Raw genomic sequence first — 16,050 nt, 5'->3', positions numbered from 1 at the left:
ATGTCATGCATATCCCATTTTTTAATCATCAACAGTCTTTTCGCCATAGTTAAGATTAAATTAGGTATTTATTTACTAAAGTCTACGATGAAAGTTTATACCTTCATCTGGCTGTTACCATTTAGATAGAAACTATGTTCTACAAACAACGTCTTAAATATCTTATCTTTTAGGTCATAGGTCGCTTTAACTTTAATAATTATATTTTTAATTTTATAGCATGTTTGTATTCATCGCTTACAGGCAAATTTTATCTCAGAATTAATGCAGCTACTACATAATTAGCTAATGTAGTTACCAATCGCACGGATAGAAATTATACATACTTACTCAACTATACCTACTTACGAGTACATACCTAGTTAATTCAACGCATGTTACCACTACCTAGTATCCTGTAATAAATAATATTATGCAAACTGAAAATTCTGTTAATCTCGTCCTTTATTGCTTAATTTTGCAAATGAAATATACAAGCTTCAATGTTTCCACAAAAATAGGTAGCAATTTCAGTGGCACCCGATAAAGCTATGCGATGCGTTAAGCTGAAACACCGCCGCGAATATAATTGATATAATTCCGTGGAATAAAATCCAGTGAATTGTATTTAAATGACCGCAAACATTACAGCCTTTCTTGTTAAATAAATCAGTTCAACAATATTTGTATGTGATGTAAGAATATTTCCAGTTACATACTCAATAGTACATAGCTTCTGATTTCGTAGAATTACCCAAAGTTCAATGATCCGCCAACGCAATAAGGTACAGTCGACGGCATATAGACAACTATGACACCTCACTTAGTTGTTATAAGTGCTACTTTGCTACAAAAATCTGTAGTCTGTCTGATGTAGTTTCATTGTATATTGCGAGAAAGCGATTTAAGAAAACATTCTGAACAACTTTATACACATTGAGTTATAATGTACTACGTATATTACTTCAATGTTTATACATACTCTATTACAGTCATGTTGTAAAACGTCTGTTTGCGTGCAGATATCATATTTGAATATACATATTTTTAATCAAGACAACACCATAGGAAAGTATATCGTTACAATAAGAATTTTTTAATTTTTAGAAATCTTTTAACCACAGATGTTTACTTAGGATCATTTACGTGCCGATTAGGTAACAAGATAACATTTCACCATTACCTAATGATATTTTTTAAGCATAAATTAAGCTAAACCGATAAAATCTATACCCCATTCGAACTGTTAATCACAGTGACTGATAGGTAATCAGCATTTGCGCGCGCCCTCATCCCGAAACCGCCCTACGCTTCCGCCCATGAGATGTGCCCGATAACGGCGCGCTGAGCGGGCACACGACACTAAACGAAAAACTTCCCGGCTGACAGCCGCGAGCTGATGGATCAATCGTGATAAATGGCTGTTCAATTCAGTCAACTTTCGGAGACAATCAGCTTCTAGCAAAAACTTGACACCGGCAAATACGGTTTGGTTAGAGGAATATATTATGTAATGTGCCTACGCTATGCGCTCCACCGCGAGCTAGGTCGTAATATCTATTGATATGGAAGAGTTCGATGCACCGCAGCACCGTCGTAGATCGTATATTTTATAGTTAGCTTTTACGTTTACATCATGTAGAAGAGACGAGCCGCTCGATCGTGTGAACTCAATCTTACTTTAGTAAAGTCTAAAGCTGAGTTGCACCACCTTATTTTACCCATAACAATAACCATAACCGGTGCTTTTTATATGGAATCTGACAGATTTTTGACGTTTATCTAAGTTAAAGTAAGATGGTGCAACTCTGCCTTAGAATATGAAAACTGTTTCCTCCATAAACCCGAGTTATATTTAAGTTAAATTTAGTGTGTTATAAGTACATAAGTATACCTAAAACATAATGGTGTACTTTCATGGGCAAAGTGTGCCAGCTTAAATGTTTAATTACTCAAATACCAAAACCTTTAATACTCGTGATAGTCAAATAATAGCTATATACAAACCTCTTTGCATAAATAACAGCTACTATTTCGTAAACTAGAAGGTAAATTATTCACAAACACTCTACCTCTAAAATGATTGCCAAGTATTCAGACTTCCGTGATTTTTATAATAACTATCGAACGTTGCTGTTACTTACAAAGCTATTATTACATTTTGAATTCTCTTTACACTTAGATAAGTATTCATTTTGAGCAAGAAATTTTAAACAAAGGTAGGTACCTTATTATTTTAATGCAACAAAGCGCTGGCTCCGTCTACAAACAAACGGAGAACTAAATTAAATTTCACCAAAGGATAGATGCAAAAACAGAAACAGAAAAGTTCTTTGCTCTTAGTATTTGCATCGCAAATATTTTCAGTCTATTAAAGAGCTCTCCAACTTTCGCGGTTTGCTGCGGTCGTTATGGAAGCTCCAAGCATGGAGACTAGACATCTCTTAGTTACATCTACTTATATCTCTACAATAAATTATCAGCAAAATACTAGTTAGTTTAAATTCCAAGCAGCTTGTACTTATAGGCAAAATAGCAAAGATAGAGTCATTTTTTTACTTAGACCGCACAAAACAAAATTAAAGCAATTAGGTACATTTTTTAACTTCAAAAGTAAGCATTATTGCACTAAAATTTCCTTTGTAAAAGCTGCGAGAATATTACTATTATGCAAAGTTAAATTAAGACACATTTTCAAATAATTGATATACTTACTATACATATAATGAATTGTAAAAGAATTACCAAGAAATTATCTCAATAAAAATAAAAATCGCAACATTATTCTGAAAACTTCACAGAAATTAGTGTCTAAAAATGTATTTAGTCTCAGAATTTACCTGACGTGTTTTTACTTAATTGTAATTTATTCCAACTTACAATTTTATTAAGTAAACTTTTGTTAACGCCTACGTTTATACGTCGTTGTTTAACCTTTTATCTACACACAATCTTAAATACCTAAATCATCAGATATAAAAGCTATCCAGAGCTTAATTAATACGTAGCACCCACGCATGACCTTTAAAACATATGTTGGTATTTCACTGATCTCGGCAAATTGAAAAAACGATACTGTCAATTAGCTCGCCACCTACACAATCGAAGTGTATTAAAGTCAATTAATCGTAATATTGTAGGCGTTCTGTTTTGCGTGGATACGCGCAGGGCGGGCGGATGTAAACAGCGCGGCCGACCACGCGCGTAGGCGGGAAATGCCTTACGCTACGGCCCGTAGTTACCGCCGGTTCAGACATGTTTATTACCGATAATAATTAGTCAACCTCACTCAACTAAAAAAAGTGAAACGATACTGAACATTTCAGATTTTTTTTGTGTTGCGAAGTGTTGTAGCACTTCAATGACTACATGATTGGTAATTGTACATATTTTTTCTTTTCTTCGTTATTGAACTTTTTTTTTTTTAATAATCAATATAATAAACTCGATATCCGTATTTAATATTCAGTTTCGTTGCAAAAAACTATGAAGCCGCTTCTTCTCATCTACATTTGAAACAAAGAAAAGAAAACAAATTGCAAGAAATATAGCACTAGAAAGGAATATTTAAAAGGTTTTCTCTTTCAAAAACACAGCAAACTCAAACGTTTACTAAAGCCAGGAGTGCGGGCTTCAGTTACCGGTGAGCTATTATTTATTCTGCGGTCGAGGCAAGATGCCGTATTTATGGTGCCGCAACTAGGTGCAACACTGGCGAAGTTTATAACTTTGCTGGCCTGTAACCATGCGTTACAAAGTTACCGAGATGAATATTAATAAGTACATAGATCTCTACCATTGAATTGTAAATTTATTTTTGGTATAAAAATAAAAAAGAAGTCGATAAATGAACATATTGCTCTGACACTGTTCAACAAGTTACGTTTTTTTATATAATTTAGTTTATTTAAATATTAATTAAATAAAGTTTAGGGGCGAGAGAGATACGGCCAAATTATTAGGTTTATGATACCACTAAAAGGTGCCCAACCGCAATAAGCATATAACAGATTAATTTACCTTAAATAATCCAACCAAATTAGGCTGTAACCACTTGATACGACGTATCTCTGGTCTAATGGACACCCATCTTAAATAGTTAGGCGTGTAAGTGCAGTCTTACTATGGAGAAATTTTGACAGGTTAACTCATGGTTAACTACCTACTTATAATTACCAAACTGACTTGGTATTTTAGGGTTCTTTATTTCAAGGACTATAAGTTATAAACGAAACTTTAGGGCTGAGTTGCACCACCTAATTTTGACCGTAACCACATAACGTTAACCGGCGTTTTTTGTATGGAGTTTGACAGATTTTTGACGTTTATCAAAGTAAGAAAATTAACGTTAACTCCTTCAAATAGCCAACTTCTCCCTTACCTCTGCTGTTATTTATTTATGCTTATAGTTTTTACGTACACCCTTATAAATAGAACCCTACACTGTGTAGGTTTGTTGTCGACACGAAAAGAAGAAGAAGAGTAGAACCCTAGGCTTTTTATACACTTCCTCAACCCTTCGTCAGAACTGTGACGTAATCACGTACTTCTAAAATCAGTGACGTAACTGAGTAGACCAAAGGTCAAACATATCGTGGGGTATGGACGAAGTTTGTGATTATATTAAGGATAAACTGAAGGTCCCTAATATCTCCCGGACTTCGGTGGGCGACCGCTCCGCGTGGGTGTAAATAACAACGAAACAAGGGTAGGTAGAGATAGTGTGGATGGTTCTGGAATAGTAATATGGTTATCCGGAGTTACATATACCTTTGATTATAGGAATAGACGTTCGTGACGATTTATCTCAGTGAAGTACTATGATGGTATTTTTTTCTCAATATCGGTATCGTCAAATACCTTTTTATATAAAGTTACAGACCCCAAACTTTGTTGCAATGTAACCACGCGATTTTTTTTGTGTAAGTTCGTACCACCACAGGCACACGTGTTATTAGTTCACCATCCTAGTCGTAGACTCGTAGCTTCTCGTAGCACCAGTAGCAGTTATAAAGCTCATTAAAGCTACTTAACAGCACGAAAGCGGCAGCATAACTTTTCAAGAGTCAGAGTTTCCTAATCACAACAAGCAATGTCACTTTAAAAATAAAGATAAGTGCGTTCTTGTTGATAATGGTATAAAAATTAATGAAAAAAAACACAAGAAAATCATACCTAAATACAAAAGTTTGTTATTGGAGCTGCAACAAGTTTTATTGTATAACCTGCTTTATTCCATGGTATGATAAGGTATCTCTGTTTTGTGTACCTACCAAATAAAAAACTATACCTCTCTCACTTTAATAAGTTATTTTAAATTAAACTCTTCTTAATCTGGTATATTGTATCTAAAAGATTATAAAGTTTAATCTAAAATCGTCACAACTAATTTTCTCGTAGCAATTTCGTAGCGAGTTTGCTAGGAAAGTGCTACGAGCCTGACGTTTTTATACTACGAAAGTATATTAAAGTGTTGACTAATTGGAGTGAAAAGGTTAATGTGATTTAATTGTTTGTCCAATTTATTTTCTTACTTTATTGAATTTTTTAACGTTTTAATCTCAATAGTATTCGTAGAAACATGACAAATCATGTCAAATAGACATAAATATTCGTAGAATATTTAATATGTGCTTCGATGTATCAATTAGTACAAGGTAGTGAATGTGAATCAAGTAAAAATAATAAATCTACATCAATGCTTTTAACTATAACCTCAATCATGCAAAGTGAATGAACTCTGACCATTAATACCATTTTTATGTTTCCATTTACATACAAAACATGTTATTAGGAAATCAATAATATGAAACATTTTGTGTGTAGGTACCTACAACTCGAATGCTAATATCATACTAATAATTAAAATCTCGTTCACCGTGAATTTTATATGAAGTCCAAATTTCTGGCCGCTCGACCCCAATTAAAAAAACAATAAAAGTATATCGGCCGAGTCAATCGGGCGAAAAGGCAATCACGCGAAATTAATTGAGACATAAATTGGATGGTTGTCAATTACGTGTATTCCTTTCGAGAGAGTCGCGGGGAGCGTGCAAACAGTCAAATGAAACTAGTTATGATCTGTTTCCACAACGTAAATATTTGCGGAGCGGCACGCGGGCACATGTCAAAGGCGCCGGCTCCGGTATTGATCTAGCGCGGAGGGCGGGCGGCGCGTACTACGGCGGCTTACGTAAGCCGCGCGTCTGACGGCCCGTCTGCGAGCCCCGACGCTGATTAATAAAACAACCGTTATCGACTTGCTGCACCGAGATATCATCGGCTCCCATCTTTAATGAACTTACTTTAACAACACGCATTTCGACGCCAACTTCCACTTATTCAATAACTCCGTCATCCGATTTATTTGATACTTAGTGAAATTAATTCGATCCCTCTCCGCGGATCCGCCGTTTTATTTGCCAAAGCTGGCGTTTATGTGGAAAGGTGATTTGAAATCCGCTTTTCTTCATTCCATTTCTCCTAATATCTTATATCAAGACATTTTCGAGGAGCATGTGATAAATTATGATGACAAATATTAAAAGCAGTCAGCATTTTATTTAGCTCCTAAATGTTTTTCATTCTAACCATTAAAATCAATACTTACATGTATACTTATCATTGAAAAAAAATGTTGATCGGTTAGTTGGCTGACAAAAAATGTTGCTTTTTTATCCATTTACAATGTCTCGACATAAGACATAAGGTCTTACGTAGAAATTGGAAAACATAAAATTCCCATCACAAAAAAAAACGAATTAAGGCTTCCCGTAACTAGTTACTCAGCATGCAGCAGTTGTGTAGTAAAACCGCCGAGTATTTCAGGCAATTTCACAAATTTAGATAGAGCCAAATTCGTGGAAATTGGTTTACCGGCGGGCCACGCGGCGACGCGCCGTGCCGGCTAAACCGATTACCGTAACAAGATACTTTAAGCGGGTCCTTGGACTGTCTAGCCCTTCTCTTTGTTTTTTGGCGTAATCACAAGCTCCTTAAGCTAATGAAGTTGTTGTCAAAGTAACGACCGAAACTTCGCTTATATTTCCTGTAATATTAGCCAAACATTTATCAGAAATACTTCTTCGTAAGCTGTCTTACGGACTGGTTACGACGGTAAATAAATTACTTTCCCATTAAATATCAAATGTTTGGAAGCTGTAATAAGGTAACGTAAAAGAAAATAAAGTAATAGTTGATTTCCCCAGGGCCTTATCTGCTTCGGTAAAAAACGACATTATTATAGCTCCAATGTCGCAATAATGTCGAGAATTTAGATGCGATCTAGTCATAACAGTCTTAGAAAGCCATTTTCTTCGAGGCCAGTCGGCCGCGACTCCGTGTTTCGGCGCGCTTGCCGCCACCTGACGTCTGTAGGAACATTTTAAATAATTTTAAATTCGGAACTTCTGCCGGTGACGGCCGAACTTGCGCGAACAATGCCCGCGGAACATTCCCTGATTGCTAATGAGGACATTGTGGAACAAGTTGAATTAAACGAAACGGAATAAGGAAATACGGAATTGTACTGGTGAATATTCGACCAAAAATTCGGACGTTTTGAGTTTGCTTTCTGACTGCGCCGCGGCTGATGCGGTGTTGTTTGACTTATTCTATTTATCTTATTAATTCTCGGTATCATCCGCATCCGTTTGTTCGTTATGAAATAATTTATAAATTCAACCTATGTAATATTTAACTAATTCTACTGTTCTATTGTGTTTAAGTTAATATGGCCATTACATACATAAAATAATTCTATTTAATTCTGTTAGGTACTTTTATTTAGAGTGAAATGGATTAGTAGGTACTATCATTGAATGTAAAAACTAGGAGCAACTTCGATTTCTCTTGCTTGTAAAAACACAAAAAATAAAGTAGCCTGAGAAACGACAAATAAAATATTCGTGTACAACAAAGGGGCGATGTTCGATTATGAAGGAAGCTCTTATTTGGCATCGTAAATCAAGATTCCGGCAAAATATACAAAACAGAGTGTTTGCCGACCGTGCGTGTTTCCCGCGCAAACAGCGCGCACTTTAAGGCTTTTAGCCCAAACGTGCGAGCTTCGCGCGATTCGCACTTTTTCACGCCACTACAAACGAGGGCAACGCTTTTTATATCGTGAACTTGGTGTCGTTACGTTCCTGTGCACGCTTCGATAACTTTTTCCACTTCACATAATTATCTACTTAGGTCACAACAACATGAATCGTCGTACTACTTACACGTAAACTATGTAATAGTAACAACAGTGTTTGATAGATTACTTATACACAAATGCACTTTCCTTTGTACAATTTTTCATTAGGGCAGAGTTTTTTCGAAGGGACCTTTCATATTATATTTCGTTGCCTAATTCGGCACCTACACGAGTTTCAGTTGAAATGAAATTCATGTTTATACGAATTTACAAGTCATCGAGTCAAGGTTTGCTTGGGCAAGATCTTGCCTCTCCTTTAGTGATCACTCTTGAATCTGACTGTACCATTGTATCGCAGTGAGTGAGGAGCTTTTAACGTAATTTCCAATCACAACTCTAGAATGATGATGAATGACTTTGGGATGCGAAGCCCGCTAATTAATCACAACAATTAAATAACAATCCTTATTAATAAAGCGGCTAATTATGACCATCACAACTTCAATAAAACAACCAAGTCTCCAATTAACTCTCGCTGAAAACAATGGCCTCAAAACGATAGGAAAACTCATTTGTAAAATTTTTATTCGAAGCTTGCAAGAAACTGAGAATTAATGGGAAAACATTTTCAATCGCGGCCGACGACCGAAACCCGCACCTACCGTGCCGTTAATTAAATTGGACTCATCCCATAACAACGATATCGGTACAGTTATACTAGTCACATAAGTACGACAAACACGTACCTACGTGTATCCCGAACGGCGACTTTATATGAAATAAGGGGTGGCTAGCGAACCGGAAAAAATGCTTAACCTGCTTCCCCCAATCACATTTACTTCCCCGTGCCAGAATTGTGATAAATGTTTAAAAAAGATTCTTTTCTCGAGCATTGTCGTATCGTTTCCCCTCTCATCTTCTCTTGACTTTTATGTAATTGTACTTTTTATGGAAGATCGGGCGGTAATATTGCCGGCTTAATAATATTTAAAGTTGACGTTTAGAAATCGAAAGCTATTCGCCGCAGAGACCCTTATAGAACTGTAATCTTCCGTTTGTTTCAGAGTCAAAAACTGGGCGTTAAAGTTCGGCGTGGATCTGTGGGAGTTCGGGAGGCACTTCACGAAAATGAACCAAATACAAAACGTGAGTGTTGCGGTTTTTTTTTTTGCAGAGTGGGGAAGTTTCTTTTCCCCTTGGTGGTGTGAGAGCGTGGAGCAAGTAACTGGCCCGGTCGGACGCGCTCGCACAAAAATGCAGCGTGCGAGTGTTCGCGCCGCCCGCCCCGACCCAGATACGTGGCGGGCCGCGGAGGCCGGCGGGATACACTCGAGGTACTCGCTGTAAGCTTGATGCCCGAGCCTGCGGTTCTATTGATGATTCGAATTGAATAACTTTTAGTTCATCTCCAATTGACAATTCAATCGATTTCCAATAAACATCTACTTATTCAAGGACGGGACTATTGTTAAACCTATAAACCTCATTGAATAGTTGACTAAATTGTTCTAATTTTTTAATTGAGTACCAATACAAAACGATACTGAACGCGAAGTATAGACAAGTTTAATGCGATACGATTCGATATACCTAAATACAGAGATGCCTTAGATTGGATGTATCTTAAATCTGTTTAAGGTATTGCAGACAATAAACAAATTACAAACTACATTATTAATTGACCGTATTCAAGATCAAATACCTTAAAATTGAATTAGATAAACCACTTTAGCCTTCACTCCTAAGTGAAATATAAGATTATTTCATTATTATGTCCACCACAGCAATAAAACAATCAAAATTCTGAGGAGATCGCTCCACCAAGCAATATAATGTTTCGCTAGCGAAACTTTCCCATCTGAACTTATTCAATATTAGCACAGCGCCTCTGATCGAACCCTCCCGGAGTGCTATTATTCATATAAATCATTTATATTATTTTACTTTCTTATGTAAGCGCAAAGTTCCTACTTTGTTCATTAGGCCCTTGTCTCGGATGTATTGGAGATTGAATCAAAGTATCTTCATACTATGAACTTGTGGAATAAGTATTCCGACTCAATTCAGTTCGTTTATTCGGAAATGCGAGTTGATCCAAGTTTAAGTAATTGAAGCCTGACTTCCCAGCTATTTGTCTAATCTGCTTTATAGGTACAGACTCCAGGCCTGATTCCTAAACTAATTAGTCTAGTCTTGGTTTAATTAGCTAAAGAAAAGGGATACACGGACAATTTTTTTTACAAAATATAAGCAACAAAGAAGTATACTCATGAAGTCGATTAATCAATAAGCACAGAAGGCAAAACTTTCGTTTTGACATTTTATATTCCAAAATATAATTATAAAAAACCCTATTTACTCATAATAAACATTTTGATGTAAAACTTGAGATGACATTCCTCCAACTTTACCAAGCTAGTACCTACAACTTGCTACAACATTCAGGGTTGTCTATTGTTCTATCGCTGGCCTATTTACTGAGGCTGGGATTGGCCACGGAGGCCATCCCTCACAGAACAATCAAATTAGGTTAAACTCGTCCAGAGCTAGCTGCGACTCGCGAACTAATGTAGCAAGGTACAGACGACATGGCAAGCTAAACACTAGGAACTTATTCAATTGAAATAGGTGCGATTTTGCAATGCAAATGTAGTCTGGTGTGATGTCTTTGTAATTGGAACAAGTATACTTTATCCACCGTTCTGCCAATTTAGCAAAAGACAAAATGTTTTTTCATAGTAGTAACAGTCTAGTTTCTCCTCGCTGAATCTTCTTCTGCCTTGAATCTCGACATTCTTACGAGTATGAAATTCCTTGCCGGTTGCCGCCATTCCACTCGTTCGCCAACTTTAATTTCATTAGTAATACATTTTTAATTAATAGCCGCTATGTAATAAAAGTTGGGCATTTTGGCGGGTGTTGGGCTGAAATTTTAATTGTTGGAGATGACACTTTTGTCCCCGCTTGGTTCGAGTTAACTTCTTAACGTTTCAGGCGAGAACTCTACAATGTCAATATTCGATTTAATAACCTTAAGCCATGTTTGAAAAACCTGAACTTTTTATTATACTTACACATAACTTGTTAAATTCAAGCGCAACTCTACTCTCTAACATGACAGTTTAATGTTGTCGCTTAAATATCAGAATAGCACATAAACTACAATTAGTACTTACCTACCTACTATGCTGTAACCATGAAAGTTTCATCTGACAATCAACTTGGTTCAATCATGTACTGTCATTTGGCAACGCCAGACGCCATTGTGTTACATCGCCAGCACTTTTAGCATCACTAGCAAACAATTGTTGCCAAGTGAAAACCGAGTTAATCCCTATAAGTAGGCATAGAAAAACTTTATGCTTAGCTTTTCCCAACTGAAAATAACTTTACGAGTACTTCAGTAGCCAATGTATTGCAAAAATAATAGGATATAAAATATGGCCCATAGAGCGATTTTATTAAGCGTGTTAAGCCGCTGCCTGGCGGGTCTAGATCAAAGGTGAGCTGTAGCAGGATTTTCCACTTGAATTGATGCTTGGTGGGGTCCGCCGGGCGCGCGGCTGGTGGGCTAGTACTACGTCCCCGTTGATCATTGATTTTTAGCCCTTTTTAACCTTTTCCCTGCCCATGAGAATATAATGAACGTGCCGTAAATGTTTGTGGAGTTTACATAAGCTTGGGTGAATAATAAACTAGGCGGTTATTGAGTTTAAGCAGTAATTAAGTTATATTTTAGCGTTCGATTGAGCTGAAAGTTTACATCGTGAGTGAATGATCAATGTTGATTGAAATATTACTGACACTGTTAATGAATGGGTAGTCATATAAACTCCATCAAACATGATATACCCCAGCGTTAATATTCGGTGTGTACAGCCTTGTGAGCCTTACATAATAGCCTTAGAATGACATAAAAAAAAATCCAGCTCGCTTAGCATTAGCCTTGTTAAACCCGTAAAAAACTTCCCTCTACAACTACATTTCTTATCGAATCGTGTGTGTGCCCGACATAAACCGTGTGCAGGAGAGCGCGGCAGCACTACCCCTTTCTGTACATATTTTTTGCCGCCAAATGGAGTTCCCTTGTGCGCGCCACGCACAAATGCGACCGGCCGGAGTGGAAAATCCTGTCCAGTGCCGGCAAGAAACCGGACCGCACGCTTTGCGTCGTGACAAAGCGTTTTTATCCTTATTATTTGCCCTGCCATCATATTTAGAACTCTATCATTACCCCACTAATGTGCAAATTTAGTTCACTAAAAAGCTCTAGGAAATGTATGGTCCCTGTCTGTTCCAACTAATTCGCCACACCATTCTCCGGATGATAAATGATTCACCGTCCGCGACGATTGACGTTCGGTGTACAGCTTCGTAATACGAAGATTAGATGATGAATTATTGAGGCAGGTACATCTAGTGTGCGGGTAGTTGAAAACGTACACAAATCGGAGGTCCGCGAGGGTGGTGACGTACAAGGCGGATTAAATTAACTGCCTTAATTGGATTTAGGTTCCTTGTTAGCCAATGTGTCCCCGCGGGCGGCTGCACCACTCGCCACCCGCCGCCCGATGTGATTAAACACCAAATCAAATCTAATATCGTGCGATAACTATATTTTATCGTATAGGTTAGGCACTTCATAAGTTGCCTAAATTCGCACAAGTACGAAGATTGGTTTACATGTTGCATACTTTTACGAAAGAAGTTTGAGTTTATAAAAATACAAAACAGGTCTTCCTTTATCAAGCACAGATTTAATATTCCATATACCCCTCAAATCAATTATCATTATATTCAATCTAAAATCATAAGTCACGTAAATAAAGTGACAAGAAAATTAATACGGGTCGGGGCTTCGAGGGCCGTGTTAGCATCGAGTGTCGCCCTTAATTTATAATGCAGGGCGATGGATCTCGCCAGAGATAGCGGAGCCCAAATCAAACACCCGCCGCAACACGCACTCACCGAAACGCACGCACTGTTCAATTAAAGTTTCGTTAAATAGACGCTTAACCTTAATTCTTAGGATTTACTCGTATATGGGCACGTGACATTAAATCCAATATTTATCTTGCACAAGACCAGACACGATTTCATCTGATTTCGATCAGCAAACTGTATACGGCAATAAAAATATGCTAAAAAGGTTACATTCAAAATCACATGGTTCGTAGACACATAAATCATATTAGCCGAGATAGCTGATAATCTCGCTAGCATATTTTTTAAATAATTTCTCAAAAAATCAGAAAAACTCAAACGCGATTTATAATATCTACGTGCTGCCGAGATATCAGGTGGCAATTTGATACAAATGTATAGATGACCCACGCTAAACTGTCCCACCAAACTCAATGACAGGGGGGCACTACCATCGTTCAAATATATGGTTTCCAACATGGCAAAAATCGGAAGCAGCGATCCGGTATTGACGGTGGCGCCCCACTGTCAATGTCATGGATAGGACAGTTCAGTATTTTGGAACTATAGATGCGGAAGTAGACAGTGCATCTAGCGCGGTGCCTACAAAATTGACAATTAGGTACGTAGCACCTCGTAGCACTCTCGTAGTCTCGTAGCCTCGGTATACTCTTTTTAATATTTAACGTAAATGCAGCTCTCCAATATAGGATTTATTGGAAAAGTTTAATGTTCTTTGAACTTGAACATCTTTGACAACAATTATTTATCTAACCGGCGATTTGCACCTGTTATTAGCAATAGGAAGAAATAATTCAGCATGATTTATGTGTACTGCGCGGAGCCAAAGTAAAGCCATAATAGAGCCGACAGTAATTAAAAATAATAATAAACCAACAAAAAAGGCCAACAAGCGTATAACCTTTATCAAAGAAAACTTGCAGCGCTATAGAAGGGGTTTATCGATTATACCGGGTCTAGGAGTGTCGTTCAAGACAATGTAACGTGTCGGGCAGGGCTGGCGGGACCGACCTGGACGTCTCTATGACTTGGTGCCAGGGTTGCCTCGTCTTAAATCTTCAAAAAACCTAATTATAACAATACCTAAGTGGTGATTATCTAGGCCCTAGAGTCTAGAGTCACTTTCCTTATTAGACTTCTATTAAAACTTCACTGTATGTATGAGCATAATTTATACCTAAGCTTCTTTGATATTGACAGATAAATAGCACCTGTAACTCCCCCAGGGCTGCAGGTGTCTACGAGCGGCGGTAATCACTTACCATCAGGTGATTCGTTTGCTCGTTTGCGTCTTGTCCAATAAAAAATAGCGCTTTGCGAGGCAGCCCTACTAACGTCGCCATTTTCCACCCGCGGTCGAGGGCACCTACCCTTAAAACGAACTTTATTGAGTGAGCGGCAGCTGCTTTTCCGGAAAAATGTTATATCGCCCTTCCATAATCTTCGATATTGGCCCTTTCTTTTATTTACATATTCTGTTGCTACCCTGTTTTGATTAGGTATAGCCATTGTGATTGCCGCGGTGACGTCACAACCTGTAACGAATTTTACGTCGCCGTTATTGCTTTTACCTTTTAATGACAGCTCGTTTATTAATACGTCATTTCCGTGACGTTAAGTAATGAAATAAAATGCAAATTCATTTACGAGTAAGTATAAGGCAGCCGCTAAATATAATTACAGGTGGGAAGTCGCTTCTAGAAATGTTTATAGGTTTTACTTTATACAGCCTACGACGCGGTCGTGACATGATGGGTATTTTATCATATTTAGTGGCAATGACCACAACAATCTGTGGATTTCGGTATAATTAAAATTGGTCCCAGTTAACATAATTTAATATGTCGTTACGATCAGTTTCACCTATCCAACATTTTAGCTTTTCTCCTTTTACACTTTTGAAAGTTTGTTAAGTTAGTTCTATCACTACAACTTCGCTTTATACTCCCAACTCTTCAAAAACTAGCCGATTAAAGACGACACTTAAGCGTCAAAAAGCTACATTGATAACCCGACAAACATCACAAAGGGGAACTGAGAAGCCGTGTCGGCATGACGGGTCGTTCAAAAAATCAAAGGACGGAACTGCTATAAAAAAATATTTATCACAACGACACAGGACGACATGTCATTAGATTTGATAGCGCGCAGGCATTGTTGCCTTTGTAGGCGACATCGGGCACAATCCAAAATTCAATAACAGCGGCGCGGGCCGGCGCCTCCGCGAATAACAATCATTTGGCAGCCAGCATCCGCCAAATTCCGGGTGTGTACGTTCCATTTTTAAATTTGACAGTTCTCGCCGCGGTATGTTGAGACAGTGGTGGCACGGTAATACTATCTATACAGTATTCCAACTCGGCCATATTTTTGAAATAAATGTCAGCAGCCGCGCGGTACGTCACGGTATGACAACATGCGATAGGGCTGCTCAGCTCACCTATAGTACCCATTCAAATTACATCTGTCTACTAAGAATTTCTATCTAGTTTTGTGATTGTAATTTTTTTTTTATTTAGACAAACAAAATACTTTGTGAATGGAATAGGATAAAAATGCGTGTTGTTTTGTGATTAGTAGATTTAATTTTAAAAAATATACTAAAATAATTTACTAATCATAATGAGTACTTAATGACCTGTTACTTTAATTTCGGGCTGGCGAAGTCGTTGGCCAAAGCTGGTTTTATACAATATAATTTTCATTTCAAATCGAACTGACTGAAAATGACCATTACTGACAGTTAATGACTAGTTTTTGACAAATTTGATCGTTTAAGACGGTCAGTCAAATTCAATCACCTTAGTCATTTTCAACACTAGGCCATCGACGTCCGTTCGTCACATTCGCGACATCCCTAACTTTTGAATCTCGGCCACGTCCCGTGATTTGAAATTCGAAGGAAAACTCGCGTTTCGTCGGTTTATATGAAGTTACAATACTGTATGATATTATTACCGTGGTGGTGGTTGAAGTCGTTAAGT

At 37.6% G+C, this 16,050-nt stretch overlaps 1 protein-coding gene across 2 annotated transcripts in view; it reads left to right on the top strand.

The window, feature by feature from the left end:
• The window catches only part of stol (voltage-dependent calcium channel subunit stolid), a 61,208-nt gene that overhangs the window by 1,406 nt on the left and 43,752 nt on the right, over positions 1–16,050 (top strand). For both annotated transcript variants that reach the window (XM_028302998.1, XM_028302997.1), the window contains exon 2: positions 9,187–9,268. In XM_028302998.1, coding sequence (XP_028158799.1) covers positions 9,187–9,268 — 82 coding nt within the window. The remainder of the gene's footprint in view (positions 1–9,186; positions 9,269–16,050) is intronic.

Source organism: Ostrinia furnacalis, unplaced genomic scaffold, assembly GCF_004193835.3.
Source record: "Ostrinia furnacalis isolate ACB-3 unplaced genomic scaffold, ASM419383v2 OfSCF1172, whole genome shotgun sequence".
Lineage (NCBI taxonomy): Eukaryota > Metazoa > Arthropoda > Insecta > Lepidoptera > Crambidae > Ostrinia > Ostrinia furnacalis.
This window is presented reverse-complemented; position numbering and strand designations above follow the sequence as displayed.